We start from the raw sequence: 20119 nt of genomic DNA on the forward strand, positions 1-20119 counted from the left end.
AGTTACATTTATATAACTCGTGTAATACACGAAGTTTTTAAAGATATAACTTTTTTTATCATTTGCTATATAAAATTAGATTTATTCAACACGTATAATACACGGGGTTTTTTAAGGATATAATTTTTTTTATTATTTGATAGATTTTTCAACCCGACTATACACGAATTTTTTAAAGATGCGACGTTTTTAGTGTTTAATATACAAAATTACCTTTATTTAATCTGTGTAATACACATAGTTTTTAAAGATATAATTGTTTTTTAGATCTATTCAACACATGTAATATACGAGGTTTTTAAGGATGTAATTTGTTATTATTTGGTAGATTTATTCAATCTGATTATACACGGGTTTTTTTAAAGATATGATGTTTTTAGTATTTAATATACAAAATTACATTTATTTAATCTGTGTAATACACATGGTTTTTAAAAATATAACTTTCTTTTATTATTTGATATATAAAATTACATTTATTTAACCCGCACAATATACGGGGTTCATAAACAGTGGCGGATTCAGAAATTTTTTTCACCAGGTTCCTTTTGATAGATTATCACTAATTTTTTCCAAATCATACAAGGTTTCTACTAATTTTTTCCATTTTTTGCCAAACCGAGGGGGTTCCTGGGAACCCCCAAAACACCCCTGGATCCGCCCCTGTTCATAAAGATATAACTTTTTATATAATCGAAAATAAAGCTTCATTAATGGAGTTTAGAACTCAATTAAAGGTTACAAAAGAATAGAGTTATAGAGATATAAATATATAATCGAGATTGGCAGTCCAACTCCAATCTAATGAATTTTATTACAAAGCTATCTATTTATATTAAGACTAAATACCACTTCTAACTAAACATAACAAGAGTGAAAGTTGACCAAATCATTAAGCATCCCATGTGCATATCATGTGTATCTCATAAATGACTTGTAGCAAGCATCACCTTTAAAGATTCTATCCACAAGAATAGAAGTCTACCGAAAACCAACTCTATAGTGATATGCTACTTGTTGGTTCCTCGTAATCATAAGATTTTTAGTTGATTGGTATGATTATTTACGTTGAAACTAATGATAAAGTGATTAGATACTTGTTTTTTTGACAATATGCGGAACATGATTAGGTTGTTGTCACTACAATTATCCGTGTGCCTAGACTTAGGGCTAAGCGGTGGTCGTAGAGAGTGTGAATGTCATGCCGTGATTTTATTTCTTAATCAATACAGGTAGCAAGTACTGGTATCGTCATAATGAGAGGGTTGTCTTTGGCTTAAAAGTAAGTCTCGGGCTTTTGGTATATATGAGATAGGAAGAGAATAACCTTAATACATGCAAGGTAGTTGTTGAGTAATGAATGTCCTCTCTCAAAGATTATTTATATGGTTGAGACGTTATTAAACTAAAATTCGTGTTTATCGCATAAAAAAGTTATGAAATGTTCATTATATGTAACCAAAATTTACATGTAGGGTAATTTGATAAATGCCATCATTTCAACCACCATCTTTAAGACGAAATAAATGTGTGTGTTTTTTCACACCTAACATTACTCATATCGTTCAATCTATATCTATTATCTATATTAAAACAAAACACTTTGGTGCCACTTGGCATTATTTTAATCCTCTAATTACCACCTGGCAACTTAATAATCCTCACAATTGTGATTTGAGCGGCAATATACATCGATTGGAGAAGCTTCTCACATACGCTTCTTTTATACTCTCTCTCTCTCATTCTCTCATAATCGATTAAACCATTACTCTGAAACCCTAAGTGGCGATTCCGCTCCTGACCGTTTCAATCGATCATGTGCGAAGAGGTACAATCAATCTTGAATAATCAATAGTGATCATCGACGGTATTGAATCAGATATCTTCTTCTTTTATGATTGATTGAATGAAACATCGATATTTTTGTTATGTATTGATTGAGTGAATGAATGTTATTTGAATATCAATTTTAGATTCTCTGTTTGTTATTGTTTTTTGACACACGATTTCGTTTTGTTAGGGTTTTAAAAGCTGATATCATATTGTTTGTTTATATGATTTTGATTTTCACCTTCAGATGATGAATAGAAAAGGGTATGGCCTAGAACTGAGATGATACTGATACGGACACGATTACTGTGGTTTGATTACCCTTGTGTCCTTCCTTCTTTGTTTCTTCTGTTCCCCCTTTTGCTATATTAGAGTTTTCGACAAGGCTATGATGAGTTTGAAGTTCTGATTAAATATTGTTGAATATGGCACCTTGGCTTGGCAGGGTTGAAGGATGGTAGATATTCATCTGCAACCTCCCTTGCAGCCATGGTGCTTTCATTTTTGTGTAAACTCTGAGCCAGACTGTAGCATCTTTCCGACGATCGAAGGGAATTCCGATAGCCTTAGGTAACTCTACACACTTAGAAATCTTCTCTTGCACAATTAGTTAGTTATAAGTTATCCATTGTGTTGTGAAATTAAATCTTATGAGGTATTTCTGTTTTAATGAGCTCAATTTCAGGGTGATAAGTAACAACCCGTGTAATACAACGCTTACATAATCTTAATAAAACGTAGAGTTTCTTTCTTATCTGCATAAAAATTTCTTACGAGTTTATTTATTTTTTACGTAGGGTGTTCTACCGGTAGCTCATAAGTTAGCGAAAGGCGTACTTTTAAAATCTGCAGAGAAGCTAAAGCCGTACATGATGCCAGCTTTGACATCTCTTGGTGAATCATTAGATATGTACCATAAAGTTGTGGCTGCAGTATGTGACGGCACAACTGCTAATATCGAAAATAAGGATGATGATGAAGAACCGGTATGATTTCTATATCGTTTAACAAAGCGGTGGTCTTCTTATAGTATTTATGTGGTCTCTTTTTATTTCAGGCTAATGAGTGCAAATTGGAAAAGGGGTCCGTAGATGAGGTTCAGCAGGCATGCTATCTAGCTATTTTTTGTATTTTTATTTTTTTTTTGTTTACTTCCATTTTATGAATTCTTATATATTATTATAATTTTGTTATAGGCTGATGAGAGCAAGCTTACAACAGCAACATCAGATCATGTGGACCAAGTATGTTATTTGGTATTTTAAATAATTTTTATAACATTTATTAGTAAGTTCTAAAATAATTGTGAATTAGGTGGTAAAATCCGAGACGTGTCCTAAAGAATAGGTAGACCCTACAGTGGAGAACAAATCTCCAAAATCAGTTATGAGTAACGGAGTAAATGAGACGGTTAAGGAAGAAGCATCAGTTGACCAAGAGTCAAAGAAACTAGAGGAAGAAAAAACTCAAGAATCGCTTAATAAATAAGACACTGACGATTATGATGCTGACAATTATGTTTTTTACAGTTATTTAAATATTATATTATATTTTAGGACTACTGTAATATTTTTTAATTTTTGTTCGTTTTTACATGTAAGTAATCTCTTAGAACGTTTGGTCTATTTGGTGTGCAGTGTGTGTGTTGCAAGACGACTTCATGGCTATGCTTTTGTTGATTGTAATGACAAGCGAGATGCTCAGGATGCCATCCACGAACTTGATGGTACTGTTATAATTACCTTTAGTATTCATATTTTACTTAATTTAAAGTTCCCGTCTATTAACCTGGGTTAGATTTATTAGTTTAGGAGTTCTCATATATTAATGACTAAACCAAATAAGAATGGGGGAGAGTAGAAATGTCCAATAACTTTAGAGGATCATGTGGTGGTGGCGGCGATGGCAGTGTAGGGCATGGTGGAGGTCGTGGTCGCTCTAGAGTTACTGAAAGTTTAAACCGAGGTCATCAGGTGATTGTTTCTGCATATACATTTGTTGACACACCATATGGATGTATATATATTGTTACTAACACATAATATTGGCAGATGTATGGAAAAATGATTTCGATGATGTACCTGGGAGAAATTCTTCGTAGAGTTATGTAGGGTGCCTGAAGAGGCTGTCCTTTTTCTTGACACGCTGCCCCCGAAACTAAAAAGTCTGTTTGTGTTGAGGTATTTATATTACCATACTATTCATTTACGTATCTATTGAAGAATCCACATTGTCTTTATACATTTATAAATAGTCAAGAAAAAAATGAAATAAAAAAAATGTCAAGGAAGTATAAGGGACAAAATTGGCAGGTTGTTCGGTTAACGGATCATAACATGTAAAGTTATGGTTCGGGTTGAGACACTTTGTGCCAACTGCCTAACGATCTATAGGTAGGTTTATGCATATTTAACCCAACTTTTATATTTATGTCTATGCAGGTCATCATATGTCCGAGTCTCGCTTACTACATCAAGGTAATCGTACCCATTGAGTATGATAGTTATATAATGGGCTTTGTTATTCTAGCGAGCAATTATTTTTGGAAAGGTAAAAATAGTTTTTTAAGTAAATATGAAATTTGATGTCAATTCCCTTTTTACAAATGATGCTTTAAATGTGCAACTCATGGAGCTGCTTGGAGCTCAGGTACTTTCATTTTTTATGGCCCAGGTTAGTATTTATCAAAATTTGATATTTTTATTTAATTGAAGATTGGTTATATTTGAATCACTTAATAAATGACATGGATATTTGGAGTATTCTATGCACATGGATTCTCTTGTGAACCATTTTGGGGCATAAACTGGGATCTTATAATACTAATTAGTTATTTGGCCTGCAGTTATTCCTGGCTGGTGGATGACGGTCTAAAGTTATTTGAATCAATCGAGGCAGAGTATAACATCGTTCCGTCACTTGAGCATTACTGTTGTGTTTTAGATATGTTAGGGAGAGATGGTAGTGTGTCAGAAGCTTACGATTTTGTTGAAAGATTTGGGGAAAAGGTAATTATTTGAAAGTTTAGGGTTTACTTTTGGGCTCTTGCAGAACCCATGAGAATTTCGATTGGCGAAAGTTGTTGCGAGTAAGTTGGTTGAAATAGGTCTGGTAAATAAGAATGCGGGTTATCATGCGTTGTTGTCAAATATATATCCGGGTTCTAAAAATTGCTATAAAATAATTTGTACAATAACATCTCAATACCTATAAAAAATGAATCAAAACATATTTACCTAAGTGAGAAAAATCATATTTTTATACGTTTATATTGAAAAGTTCTTTCATTACAAAGTTCATCTCATTGCCAGTATATATTATATGTTTGTGTTAAACCACCCGCGAAGCTCGCGGGATCTTAGGCTAGTATATATATAAATGAGATGGATTTGGGCAATGTGGCATTTGTCTTTGGCCATCTAGGATGATGTGGCAATGTGATTTAGGAGGGAAATCCCATTCCTTTGTAAATTCGCAAATCCAAAGACAATGTACGCGGCATCCGAATTTTCTTGGGTCGGGTTATGTGTGCTCCGAAAACAACCAGCTATTATATTCGGATCATTTATAACCTAATTGAAATCTCATTTTACTATGTAATCTCCTTCTTTTCTTCTTGATTCGGTTATCTTCTCTCCCATTTTACCAAAAATTAGGTCAACATCAAAGGTAAATACACTGATTTGAACCTAAATTTATGTTATTATAAGTTTTGTATCAAGAACAGGGTTTGATTTTAACATTTGTTTTGTTTTGATTTTTGTAGATCCAACCGTAGATCTTTAAGGTATGTTGTTTATTCCTTTATCCCACCATAATCTGATTTACTTTGGTCTGATTTTTTGTAGATCCCACCATAATCTCCTTCTTTTCTTCTTGATTCGGTTATCTTCTCACCCATTTTACAAAAATTAGGTCAACATCAACGGTAAATACACTGATTTGAACCTAAATTTTTGATATTATATGTTTTGTATCAAGAACAGACTTTGATTTTAACATTTGTTTTGTTATTGAATTTTGTAGATCCAACCGTACATCTTTAAGGTATGACTTATAATCCTTTATCCCACCATTATCTGTTTTTTTTTGGTCTGATTTTTGTAGATCCCACCATAAATCACATTTGTTTTGGTCTGATTTCTGTATCTCTGACCATAAATCTTGAAGGTATGCTGGTTATTCATTACCTACATATTGATTTATACTATTCTCATTTTTGTACATCCAAATATATTTATCGCATTTAACGATTTTTATTTGATTTTTGTATTCATGTCATCCCCGAACTCTGGCATAACAATCGGAATCCCATATTTCTGCAAGCAAGAAGGTTAATTAAATCTTTTAATTTTGTTTTTTAACTTTTATAAATTTACCATCTATAATTTTATTATGTTTTTATGTTATGCAAGCAAATTTTTAATATTAATTATAACTAATATGTTATAAATTTTAAAAAATAATTATAGACATAAATTTATAATATTAGTTAAATTTAAATTTTTTTAAAACAGAGTAATGTTCTTAACCTTAATTTTGGAAACTAAAGGAATAAATTTTGGTTGTCTAAGTAGTAATTGTTTCTATATTTATGTTTACGTTTTTTTTTTTAAAGATTTTATGTCCTTTGCAGTTATGGTTCCAGTCAACTCTTCAACTTCCCTCCAATCTTCTTCCAAGAATACCATCGGTTTCCATATTACAATTTATTTCTTCAACGGATCTATATATATAGATTGTTTTACATTCCTCACATTGTCCATCTACATCTACTTTTTATTCAATCCATATCTGAGGTTTACATATCGCTCTACAAACATGTAAGTTCTTTATGTTTAATTCATTCATTAATCATTATTCATGTGCTCTTGATTGTATTTAATGTTTGTAAACTATGTTTATGTTTATTTACTATGTATATTTTGTAAACATGTAAGTTGTTTATCTACTATGTTTATGTAATCTCTTGCGGAATATGATGTTTATAGTAAACCCCGACTCCAATTCTATTTTTATATGTCACTTTTTTAATCTTAAGTTTTGTTTTATGTGAAATGTGATGTTAATTTGTTAATTTTTAATGTGATATCATTTTATTTATATCATCGGTTGCCTAATTTTGTTATAGATTATGTAATACAAGATATATATTTTGATGTTTTTAACGTTTTTAATGTTAGTATAATATGTTGTTAAATTTTTTTTTTTGTTGTTTGTAGATTATTGCTATGTCTGAAGGTTCATCAAGGTATTTTATTGTTCGTTTTTGTTACTTTATGTAACATATCATCTACGTTCAATCTCTGTTGTTTTTATTTTTTTCTTATTTACACTACCATTAACATCTTATTTTTTAAATCATTTTCAGTCTACCATGGTTCTTAAGGTTAATGAATGTAGCAGATACAGTTATTTTGGTAAGTGACAATTTATTACATAATTTTTGTTTTCTTCATATTAAATACAGTTTATTATAATTGTGTTATATATAAATTTAATGATATTGTAATTGTTTTTTTTTTTTTGTTTTGATAGTGCATTCCCGATGATGCTGTTTGCAAACTATGGGGTGTTTATAAAGGTCCTACCAATGTTATGATACACACTGAAGATGGCCGAGAGTTTAATGTTTCTTTAAGCGGTGCTAAAGGAAAGTTATTCCTCTTCCATGGTTGGTCCAATGTTGTAGAACATTTGAGTCTAACGAAAGGTTGTTTGGTAGTATTTAATCCCATTTCGTCTACTACTTTTAAATTAACATCTTACGTTGATGGCGTTAGTCGTGGCTCTTTTTGGACGTATTTGCTACCTTCATCATCGCATTTTTATGTAAGATTTATTATTTATTTTTTCTTATTGTATGTATGATCAAATACTTATATTCTGAATAGATTTTTTTTCTTTGTTTCTTATTCCCACAGGTCATTCCTGAAAGCATCCTGCCAAAAGTTGATCAATATTCATCAAATGATGTAATATCTACTGTAATGTTGGGTAACAAAATTTTTAAGGTTGCCATTGAAACATCTGACGGTAAAGTTGGATTTACCGTTGGTTTTGACGTAATGGTCAGTATGTTACATCTGAAGGTTGATTGTATTTTGTTAATTACAAAAGGTTTTGGCAATTTTTTCCTTTTAAAAGTTTTTGGAGAAAACGGACTTGAAGTCGATTTTTCTGATATAGACATCGAAGTGGTAAGTTTAATTTCGTTACTTCATAAGCTTTTATATGTTAATGTTATACAAATTATATGCCTTAATTTGCAGCCTGAAGTTGCACCTATCGATGCTGAAAATGAAGGTGAAGTACAAATACATGGTTCTGTTCGTCGTTTTAGACGTATGGCTGGTGAACGTTATTTTGTAAGTTTTAATATCAATTTTTCCACATTTATAAACATGATTTGCATTTTTTTGTTACTTAATATACATTGTTATTTTTCTTTCATATTTATTATTATTTTTATTTTTACATATATACAGAGGATTCCGGATCCTGTTTCACGGATGGCTAGACTTCATGAAGGTTTAAAAGATATCACTGTTAGGCTTATGCATCTCGATCCACCTAAGCAATTTACCAATGGTACAAGACGGGAAAAAAAAAACAGGAGGAGGTTGGCGATACGCGCTGACCGGTTGGAAGAAGTTCATGAAAGCTGCTAGAATTAACGTCCTTGACACGGTTCACTATTCTTTTGATGAGAATGAGCAGGTGTTGAGTGTTGAACGAGTTGAACCTTACGATAGCCGTACTAATTAGTTAAATCACAGTGATGGAAATTTTTTTGCCTTTCATATGTTAGATTTTATCTCTATATATTGTATTTTTTGGTTTTGACAGTCGTTATGGTTTTTATGTTAAACAGTAATTTTTTAAATTTTATAAAGACTTGTCTAATGCTTCTATATGTTACAAATTAAAAAACCTTTGTCTGCTTCTAATTTCAATTAATTACATTTATTCCGTACTGTTTCTTTTTGTTTAACCACTCATTTGGCATGTCTTGAAAGTTTAATATCTGTGTTAAATACTAATTACTTAAATGTTATAAATTGTTGTATATTGCTAATGATGTTACAAATTTATTCAAAAATTATATGTAAAACAATTTTATTTTAATTAATTAATCATTTAACATGATTTTAATTAATTTTGTATCCCATTCTTGCTTTAATCTTTAAAATTAATCTACATCTACATATAGTATATAGTTCTTATTATTATAACATAGTATTATGAACCTTTAGTACTACATATATAATACATAGATTACACTCTGATTATCATTTGGTCAGCTTGAATCTTATGTTTCCCAACTTTCATTCTAATTTTTTTATATAACATTTTTCAAAACTAACAATTATTATAAACATTATAATTATAGAAAGTCAACTCGATCTTAGTATATAACAAATTCAAAATTTAGTCTTTATTTTCGAATAGTTTAATCTTAGTTTACAGTTTGTATATTATAATTTTGGAAACTTATTATTCATATAAAGATACACAAAAATATTTTAAATATTTTATTAAAGGTTGTCAATTTTATTAATAGGTTTCCAATATAAGATTTTACTTAAATTACTTAAATAATTTTAAATAACATTTAAATTCTTAATGTAAACCCGGATTAATATTCTTAATATATACAGTTTCCAATTTTACAAATTTGAATTTATGTTAATTGTTAGTATGTAATTATAAATTATATCGTTTCCTTACTTATGCCATGATATAAAGACTATTATTTTTAGTAGAAATAATGAAAATATATTTCTTAAAATTAGGAGTTTATGAATTTTATATAAATTGATCATTTTGTTAACGAACGGTAAGCAAACAAGTAGTACTTGTCCAACAGTCGATTGGTTATTACATATCATGGAAAACGTTGATCGGATCACATTGCTAAACGATATTGATGTTCTTACCACAAACTACACTATCAAGGTTAAAATTGTTAGTTTGTGGAGGAAGAAAATGAGGGATAATGAAAGGGAGACATATCGGATAGATATGATACTGATGGATGAAAAGGTAAGCTAATGAAATTTTTGTTTGTTTTTTATTTTTATTTGATGTTGTTAGACTTTTAACATATCCTTTTCATGTTATTCTTTATGTTTACATAGGGTAGCAAAATTCAAGCTTCTTGCATGCACAAGCTATTTTCAAAATTTGAGAGGCATCTTAATGTTGATGAATGCCTTATCATTAAACGGCCATCTCTTGCTGCTAACACAGCATCTTTCAAGATTGTTCCTAACAACCAGAAGCTAACTTTTTATTATCATACCTTTGTCGAAAAGTGCAATGTATGGGACGGTCCGCAATACGTTTTCAATTTTGTTGAGTTTAATGATGTTCTTTCAATGAAAATAAAAGAGGGTACGACAGTAGGTATGTTGTTTTTTTTATATTTCCAATCTTTATATACGATAATATTTGTTTACTTTATATATAGATTTTTTTTTTGTATATGATGTTATATCATTATTTGATTTTTTTGTTGATTTCATTGGCTATGTTGGTGTTTGTTATAACATTGAGGATACTAACAAGAAGGATGGTAGCAAAGGGAAACGTCTTAATCTTAAGCTTCAAGATCTTGAGTAATATACGAAACAACTATGACTTTTATTTGTTTATTTTCCATTTTATGCATTTAAATATTCAAAATGTTTTTAAACTTAGTATCTTCTTATATTATATTGTAGAGATGTTCAGATTGATTTAACTCTTTGGGACGATCACGCTAAGGACATGTATTCTTACATGATCAGCGAAAAGCGTGAAGCACATGTTGTCGTTGTTGTCCATTTCGGTGCAGTTAAATCATACAAAGGTATTTAATTCATATTGCATATTTATTAACAATTCATTTAAATAGAATTGTTACCTTTTTTTTGTATTTCTTATATTATCTTTATCTAACAATAGGCAAATGGGGATTATCCAATAACTTTGATGGTTCAAGAGTTTTCATTAACGACAACTTTGATGACATGCTATTGTTCAAGCAAAAGTAAGTTTTCTTATTTTAACAATATTTTAAAAATTTTATCAATTTTTTCGTATGTTTTATGTATTAATATTTTTTTATTGAACATTTTTATTTATTCAAAATATATTATAGGTTTCTTGCTAAACTTTCTGCTTCAAGTGAGTCAAGTAGCCATGCTGGGTCATATATGATGTGTTCTGTCGAAGATGAATTTTTAAAGAATGATGTTTTTTCACCACTTGCTTACCTTCCATCAATCTTAGAGGTTTTCCTAAACATTTATTTTTTTATATTTTATATTTTTAAAAAAAATTGAACCTGCATTTTTTGACTACCTTTGTAATAATAAACAGCCAAAGAAAGTTGTTGTTGTTGGAACTATTGTGGCAATCGTTTCTGATAAGATGTGGTATTATGATGGTTGTAACTATTGCAAGTCAAAAGTTGAGAAAAAGTTTGAAACCTATGATAAAGATGATGGAACAAGTGATGTTAGAGATACGCAGTTGTATCAATGTTCTAACAAGGATTGTAATGGAAAAGAGGTTTTCCCGATGTCCAGGTATACCGTTTGTTAGTAATATTTTATGTTATTTTTCGTTCCACAACAACGACGTAGTTCGTCTATATGATCTATTATCATGTATTTGTTCATTATTTAAAAATCGTTTTTAAGGTTCAAAATACCGGTTCGCGTTCAAGATTCAACTGGAACTGTGACGCTTACATTATTTGACCATGAGGCGATGAAGTTTGTTCGGAAAACTGCAAAGGAGCTTATTCAAATTCAGGACGAGGTTATGTTTAGTTATACTTTACATTTATTAAAATCACATGTTTTTATATTTATTGTAATGACACATTATATTTTTTTTAATATAGTTATTGCAAACTAATGATTTCCCAAGAGAATATCCCGTTGAATTTGAAGAGTTGCTTAATCAAAAGTGTGCTTTTGTGATTAAAGTAACTGACTTTAATATTGCAAATGGTGTCGAGAATTATGGAATATCAGTTGTTACAACTGATGATGACATCTTGGATAAGCTCAACAAAAAAATTTAAAATAGATCAAGTAAGTGATTTTTTGTAATATATATATATATATATATATATATTACCACTTTCGATAACCTTTTAATCTAAGTTGAAGTTTTTGTTGTTTGCTTTTCATGTTTTTACAGATTGATGCTTATGAAACTTTTGGTATGAGTCAGTATGAGTTGCAAACTTCTGGTGCTGAAGGTTTGAAGGTATATATTAAAAAATTAAGATATATATAACTTTAATACTTGCCTTAATTATAATTTGTTTATTTTTTGTAAGGATGCCGATTCTTACACTGGGGATAACACCACACCTATTTCAAAGGATTATGCGGTTGACTTGAAACAATCATCCTCTGACATGAAGCGTAACCTTGATGATGTTTATTTGAATGAAGTTGGATTGGCGTCCTCAGCAAGTAAGCCTCGCATGTGTGTTGAGAAGGAAGCTTAAAGGAGATATAGGAGAGGTTGATTTGAATAATAAGAACTATTTTTTTGGTATTTCAATATTTGAATGTTGGTTTATTCGTAACATTTGTTCATGTTTCAAGACAATTTAACTTTTTCCTATATATTGTTACCTTTTAAGTTATCCTACAATATTTTTGGTTGAGAGTTATGTTTGGTTTTATTGTTTATTGTATGATGGTATGCTGTATGATTATTTTATGATACTACTTTGATTACTGATTTTACATTTGTAATCTAATAATATGCCATAATGTAAATATTGGTAAAATGTAAAACTTTTACGGTATTAGTTCTCATCTATCTATAGATCTATAGATATATATCGATTTACTATTTACTAATAATTTTAGTATTAACAATTCACTTACAACTCCAAAAATAATTTTAAGAAATATGCTAATCATGTCAATTTATATTATTCAGTTACGTTTATAAACATCTTCTTTTTAAAGTTTCTAACTTTAGCAAATCTATTTTTATAAAATGACGCAGTTTCTTAAAATATCGAAACTTATAAATATAGATTTCTTTTATATTTATGATCATTAATTTTGTTAAAATTCATTTTGGTAATGTATAATTTGAATTCCATAAATAACTTTTAGCTTAGGTCTATAAATTCATATACTTTTCATACTTGTGAAACATCATCATGGTTTTCTGAGTTTGCATTCTTAGCTTCCTTATGCTTTTGAATAACTTTTTTCATTATTATTTACATTTCCAGTAATTTTTGTATGTAGTTTGTTATAAATCTTTTAATTCTTTCGTTTGGTTTTCATTCTAAAGGTATTTTTGTTTTTTTGTGTAGTTCTTTCTATTGTTTTAAAAATGCATAATAGGTTTGAACAACTTAAGTCGTATTATTCAGAACGTCCACATATTGACCTTGAAAATAAATGTAAGTTTTTTGTTCCTGTTTATGGTCAAAAGTTATAATATTCTTCAATTTATTATTTTCAAAAGTGTATATGTTCTAAATTATTCATTTCGTTTATTTTTTTTTATTTTGGTGTATTGTTTTTCTCATTATAGCTGAGCAAGCTAAATGTAGGCGTTCGTTAAGAAAGCTATATATTGATAATAAGAGATCAAATGCAGCTGCTTTTCCGGAATATGTTGTCAGAGGTAATATTTATATAACTTATATTTTTTATTATTGTTAATGTTTGTTTTTACATATGTCATATATTTAAATTGTTAATTTTTTTTATTACTTTTAGCTTTAGAGGCTAAACACAGGCGCAAGTTAAGAAAATTATACCTTGATCGTAAGAGATCAAATGTTACAAAGAAATTAATTTCTAGAGGTGGTACTTCAACATTGTCATCATCAACACCAATCCGGTTAAATAACAAAGAGAATTTTACTCCCAATATTTCAAACATCACCTTTCCTACCGAATCTTCAACTGCTTTTGGGACAAGTAAGTTTACATTTATGTTTCGTAATGTTTTGTATATTAATCATTACTAATTTTGTTCCTCAACTTCACTTCGATTATATTACATTTTTTATAATTACTGTTTATATTTTATTAGGTAATCATTTAAATTCGTCCTTTAATGTAAGATCATCCGTTATTACACAATCAACTTTCAAGAAGAAAGGAAATGTACTACACGATCAGTTTTCAACACCCATCCGTACACCACTTGCAAACCTATCAAACACAATGCCAGGTTTGTAATACAAAATCAAATAATCATTACTTGCTGAAGTTTCATATTTTTAATTGTTTTTACTACATATAATGTTTGAACAAATTATATGCAAAATACTTATTTGTAATTAATTCCCTAATGTAGCATATTCATCTGGAGCTTTTTCAAATCATAATAGAAAGACAAATGTTATTCATGACTCTTCTACCTCAACACGACGAATTACGAGGTCAAACAAAGAAAACATAACACCAACTTCGTGTGTTACAAACATACGTTCTCAAGTTCAAATTGAACCGCAGTTTTCTAATGCTATGTCTTCTTTGAATCGTATATCCTCTGGTAAATTTCATATTTATATTATTACATACATTTTTAATTATTTAATTTAAAAACTTTACGAAAAAATTATTTTGTTTTTTCAGACAATATTGCAAGCTCATCAACGTTACCATTGAATGATTGCTTTTCTCTTCATCCTAGAATATCCAATAAACGTAACACAACTTTTTTGTCATCTGAATTAAGCTCGATAAAAAAGATGTCTTCTGGAAAGCGTAGACTTATTCATAAACCAATTGAAATACAACCCATACCAATGGCTGCTCTTGACTCTGATGATGAAAATCACGTTAACGAGGTTGTGTTAGACGCCACAAAAGGCGTTTCTAAAGGTAACTGATTAATGTTATTCATTGTTGTTTCATATTATTTTTTTCGTACTGTATTATTTATTTTATGTTAAATATTCAGATTACGTTGACCATGGTGACCAAACTCTTACGTGTGGTTTATGCTTTGCAAACTTATGGCCAACCGAAGGTGGAAAGGGTCGCATTACACTTCAAAAGCAAACATATAGCTTATGTTGTGGATATGGTAAAGTTGATTTGCCTGAATATAAAGATTCTGATCCATCTTATCAGATGCTTTTTCGCGGTTTAGATCAGGAAAGCAAATATTTCTTAAAGAACATAAGACGTTACAATTCTATGTTTTCCTTTACTTCGATGGGAGGAAAAGTTGATACTAAAATAAACAAAGGTAATGCTCCATTTGTTTATAGAATCAGTGGCCAGAATGCACATAGTATGGGTAGTCTTCTTCCTAAGCATGGAGCCCAGCCAAAATTTTCACAGCTTTATATCTATGATACTGAGAATGAGCTTACTAATAGGGAGTTGTTATTTAGGTATTTGTTTCCTTTTTTTACTTATCATTATTTTAATGTTAACTTACAAATTATACTTATATGTTTTCCATTTCATAGTTTGAAACTATTATTTAATACTGTTTATTTTCTTACAGTGATTCTTCAAGCAAAGCTTCGATTAGGGCAAAGGAACTTGATGTGAAGTTTATAAAGTATATTACGAACATGTTAGATTCTACGAATATGTTGGTTAAAACTTACAGGATGGTACGAGACCATCTCCATGACAATCCTAATGTTACTCTTAAACTTCGTATAATCTCACAGAGGGATAGAGACGGTAGGACTTACAATTTACCTACGTGTTCTGAAGTTGCTGCTTTGATAGTTGATGAACCTGATCTCCAGATTGAAAGCCGTGATATTATTGTTGAAATGCGTTCTGGAGAACTAAAGCGTATTAGCGAGTTACATCCTTCTTATCTTGCTCTACAGTATCCAATTCTTTTTCCATATGGAGACGATGGATATAGGATTAACATTCCTCATAGAGAATTTGGTCCTAATTCAAAGAAGACAAGACCAACTTGTACTATGAGGGAGTTCTTTGCTTATAGAATTCAGGATAGGCATAACAAGTTTTCTCTAATTCTTAATGCAAGAAGGTTGTTTCAGCAGTTTTTAGTCGATGCATACACAATGATTGAGAGTGAGAGGCTAAACTACATACGTTTTCAGCAAATCAAACTTCGATCTGATTCGCTAAACAGTCTTAAAAATGTTCAAGACGTTGGTCAGAGTGATTTGAGTCATACGGGACAACCTGTTATATTACCTTCATCTTTTACGGGTGGTTCTCGATACATGATGCAAAATTACTTAGATGCTATGGCGTTATGTCGGAAGTATGGTTATCCTGATTTCTTTATCACAATCACATGTAATCCGAAATGGCCTGAGATTGTAAGATTTCTAGGTGACTCTTCAATTAAGCCTGAAGACAGACCTGACATACTTTGTCGATTGTTTAAGATGAAACTTGATGAATTGATAAAAGATATGAAGCAAAAAAAATTTTTTGGCAATATTAATGCAGGTATGTCAATACATCAGCTACTTTCAATTTATACAATTATTTGGTCTTTCCATACATTATATTTTAGTTTTATACTTATCTTTAAATTTTTTTTTGTTTTGTAGTTGTTTATACCGTTGAGTTTCAAAAACGTGGTTTGCCACATGCGCATATTTGCTTATTTATGAAAGCTGATCATAAGCTTCCTACGGTTGAACACATCGATCCCTTTATATCAGCTGAAATTCCTGATAAGAATGAGGATCCTGAATTGTATTCTCTTGTGAGTGACTTTATGATTCATGGTCCTTGTGGATATGCGAACATGAAATGTCCATGCATGGTTGGCAACCGTTGTTCAAAGAATTTTCCGAAGAGGTTTTTGGATTCCACTTCCATTGATTCTGATGGTTTTCCAGTTTATAGGAGAAGAGATTCTGGTCACACAGTTGTCAAGAAGGGCGTTACTTTAGACAATAGGAGTGTAGTTCCGTACAACAAAAACCTACTCAAAAGATATCAGGCACATATTAACGTGGAATGGTGCAATCAGGCTGGCTCAATAAAGTATTTGTTTAAATACATTAATAAAGGACCTGATCGAGCCACTGTTGCTGTTTTTGATTCAGACAGAGGCCCCGATGAGGAAATTCCAAAAGATGAAATTAAAGAGTACTACGAAGCTAGATATGTTTCCGCATGTGAAGCCAGCTGGAGAATATTTGGCAATGATGTTCATTATCGGTATCCATCTGTTATGAGGTTACCATTTCATCTTCCAGGACAACAAAATGTTGTTTTTAGTTGTGACGATGATATTGAGGATGTCCTAAACAAACCTCAAGTAAATTCCTCTATTTTCTTGGAATGGATGAAGATGAACAATTCTAAGCCTGAAGCAAGACAACTTACTTATGTTGAGTTTCCCACAAAATATGTGTGGAAGTTAAAAGATCGTTGCTGGCAGCAACGCCAAAATTATGTTGTTATTGGAAGAATTTATTCTGCGTCTCCATCTCTTGGTGAGGCTTATTACCTACGAATTCTTCTTACTAAGGTTAAAGGCCCACGATCATTTGAAGAAATAAGAACATATGATGGTGTTGTTTATCCTACATTTCGGGATGCGTGTTATGCACGTGGCCTGTTAGATGATGACAATGAATATATCGAGTGTATTAAAGAATCCAGTTTCACAGGAAACGGTCATTATCTTCGTTCTTTGTTTGCAACACTTCTATTGTCTAATACGCTATCTAGACCTGAAGTTGTTTGGGAGAAAACGTGGGAGCTATTGTCCGAGGACATTTTATACAATATGCGGAAGGATTCTGGCATGAGCGGTATCTTTCTTATCCTTTTGTTATATTTTGTGATGTTAAATTTTCAAGTATTTTCTATATATTTAGTAAATTTTCTTGTCATTGTAGATTTCGTTGTTTCTGAGGAACGTTTAAAGAATATTACGTTGTCGAAAATCGAAAAATTCCTTCTTCGTAATGGATCCAGCTTGCACAGGTTTTCACCAATGCCTTATCCTGATGATGACTATCTGATGTCGGAGAGCAACCGTTTGATAAATGAGGAGCTTTCTTTTGACATTGATGAAGTTACGGCTGAGTTCAATAATCTTCACAGCTGTCTAAACGGCGATCAAAGAGCCGTGTATAATGAAATTATGGATGCTGTTCGGATTGGTAAGGGTGGTGTGTTTTTTGTGTACGGTTATGGTGGTACGGGCAAGACTTTTCTGTGGAAAACTTTAGGTGCTTCTATTAGATGCAATGGACAGATTGTTATTAATGTTGCTTCAAGTGGTATTGCATCTTTGTTGTTATCACGCGGTCGTACCGCTCACTCGCGATTTCATATTCCAATTAATCTCAATGAAGATTCGGTATGCCATATAAAGCCTAATACTGAAATCGCGAATCTTTTATATGAAGCAAAGTTGATTATTTGGGACGAGGCACCGATGATACACAAACATGCTTTCGAGGCTCTTGATCGTACATTGAAGGATGTTTTGAGTGTTTTTGATTCACAAAATTCAGAACTTCCATTTGGTGGGAAAACTATTGTATTTGGTGGTGACTTTAGACAAATCCTACCAGTTGTACAAAATGGAAGCAGGCAAGATATCGTAAACGCCTCATTATGTTCATCCCACATCTGGTCCACTTGCAAGGTGTTGAATTTGACAATCAACATGCGTTTGTCGGTTGGATCAAGTAGCTCAAACGTTATGGAGATAAACGAATTTGGTAAATGGCTTCTTGACATCGGCGAAGGTAATGTTGGTGATTCTATCGACGGTGATGGAACGATTGAAATACCTGCTCATCTCTTAATAACTGATGAGAATGATCCAATTCAAGGTTTGATTGACTTTGTATATCCTTCAGTTCTTCATCGTTATAAAGAGCGTGACTACTTTTCTGAGAGAGCTATACTCGCTCCTAAGAATGAAGTTGTTCATGATATAAATGACCGTTTGCTTGATTTGTTTCCCGGTGAAGAAGTAGAGTATCTTAGCTCTGATAGTTTATGTCCGACTGAGGAAATCAACGAGCCGTTACATCAAGATTTGTATAATCCAGATGTGTTAAATAGTGTAAAAGTATCAGGGTTACCAAATCATAGATTGGTATTAAAATTGGGTGTTCCGGTTATGCTTTTGAGGAATATTGATCAGCAAAACGGTTTGTGCAATGGTACGCGTCTTCAAATCACACGTCTTGGTAAACGTGTTATTGAAGCAGAGATATTATCAGGAAGTAATGTTGGATCAAGAACTTTCATCCCAAGAATCAGCATGATACCATCTGACAAGAAAATACCGTTCAAATTTCAAAGAAGGCAATTTCCAATAACCGTATGTTTTGCGATGACTATTAACAAAAGTCAAGGACAATCTCTATCTAGAGTTGGTATATACCTCAGAGACCCCGTGTTCTCACATGGTCAGCTTTATGTTGCGTTGTCCAGGGTAAAGACTAAGGATGGCGTTAAGGTTTTAATATTCGACAAAAATGGGAGGCCAACAAATAAAACTGCAAACGTTGTTTACAAAGAAATATTTGGGAAATTGTAGTTTAAAATTTGTATTAAGACGTGTAATATGGCAAGATGTTCTGTTTTTTTGTATGGTTTTATTGTATGTTGGGTGTTTTCAATTCCATGTCCTCATGTTACTTATTTAAAGACTATGTAATTTGTTTTAATTTTTTGTATGGTATTTCATTGTTATATCAATAGAAGATGTTATTACTATGTATTAAATATAACATATAAACAAAAACTACAACATGTAGATATTTATAGACATTCCTACATAATAAAAGTCCAAAGTACATGATTATCTTAACTATTAAACATATTAACCTACTAGAAAACCACTTATAACAGTACATAACTTACATTAATTATAAAAACGTTTCCCAAAATTACTATATATTATGTTTATACCCTGTTTCATAATTTCAAACATCACCTTTACCCGATAACGCCGGCAAAGAAGAAAACACAAATATCTTCAAAGTACTGGAACTTGCAATGATCACCTTCTTGTATGTTGTTATCTTTTAGCCATTTCGCCCAGCCTTTCACCACATATTTTATACTGTTTTTATTTGTTTCTGCCCTAACATCATGTTTCGTCTCCACATTTTGCCTGTTTGCTATTCTAACTTTCAAGGTTTCGTCAATTCCTGTTATCCTTGCTACTTCCACTGGTATCCGCTATAATTTACAAGACATAATAATAATTTCCATTTTGATGGTCTTTAAAAAAATAGAAAAGTTAACCAATATATGTAAACATATTTGATGGTAATTAACATAGTTGTGTTGTTTGAACTTAC

General features: G+C 31.1%; 2 protein-coding genes across 2 annotated transcripts; both read left to right on the forward strand.

Annotated features, from left to right (window-relative positions):
- The first annotated feature begins 2631 nt into the window (after positions 1-2631).
- On the forward strand, positions 2632-8763 carry LOC110884338. The gene is made up of 16 exons (XM_035978534.1): positions 2632-2816; positions 2888-2926; positions 3027-3074; positions 3468-3556; positions 3637-3803; positions 3882-4010; positions 4272-4307; positions 4676-5758; positions 5857-6163; positions 6467-6653; positions 7053-7081; positions 7202-7250; positions 7369-7662; positions 7755-8030; positions 8103-8198; positions 8319-8763. Exons 11-16 carry the CDS (start codon positions 7062-7064, stop codon positions 8499-8501), a joined length of 918 nt encoding a protein of 305 aa, XP_035834427.1. The 5' UTR covers positions 2632-2816; positions 2888-2926; positions 3027-3074; positions 3468-3556; positions 3637-3803; positions 3882-4010; positions 4272-4307; positions 4676-5758; positions 5857-6163; positions 6467-6653; positions 7053-7061; the 3' UTR covers positions 8502-8763.
- A 957-nt stretch (positions 8764-9720) lies between these two features.
- Positions 9721-19350, forward strand: LOC110880893. Its single transcript, XM_035978159.1, has 20 exons — positions 9721-9876; positions 9972-10239; positions 10304-10451; positions 10557-10684; positions 10780-10864; positions 10976-11108; positions 11197-11405; positions 11520-11640; positions 11726-11857; positions 12028-12096; positions 12170-12308; positions 13175-13264; positions 13399-13491; positions 13587-13790; positions 13906-14046; positions 14454-14702; positions 14782-15220; positions 15337-16277; positions 16382-17599; positions 17687-19350. Exons 1-20 carry the CDS (start codon positions 9721-9723, stop codon positions 19348-19350), a joined length of 6627 nt encoding a protein of 2208 aa, XP_035834052.1.
- The last annotated feature ends 769 nt before the right edge of the window (positions 19351-20119 follow it).

This window comes from Helianthus annuus, chromosome 10 (genome assembly GCF_002127325.2).
Source record: "Helianthus annuus cultivar XRQ/B chromosome 10, HanXRQr2.0-SUNRISE, whole genome shotgun sequence".
Classification (NCBI taxonomy): domain Eukaryota; kingdom Viridiplantae; phylum Streptophyta; class Magnoliopsida; order Asterales; family Asteraceae; genus Helianthus; species Helianthus annuus.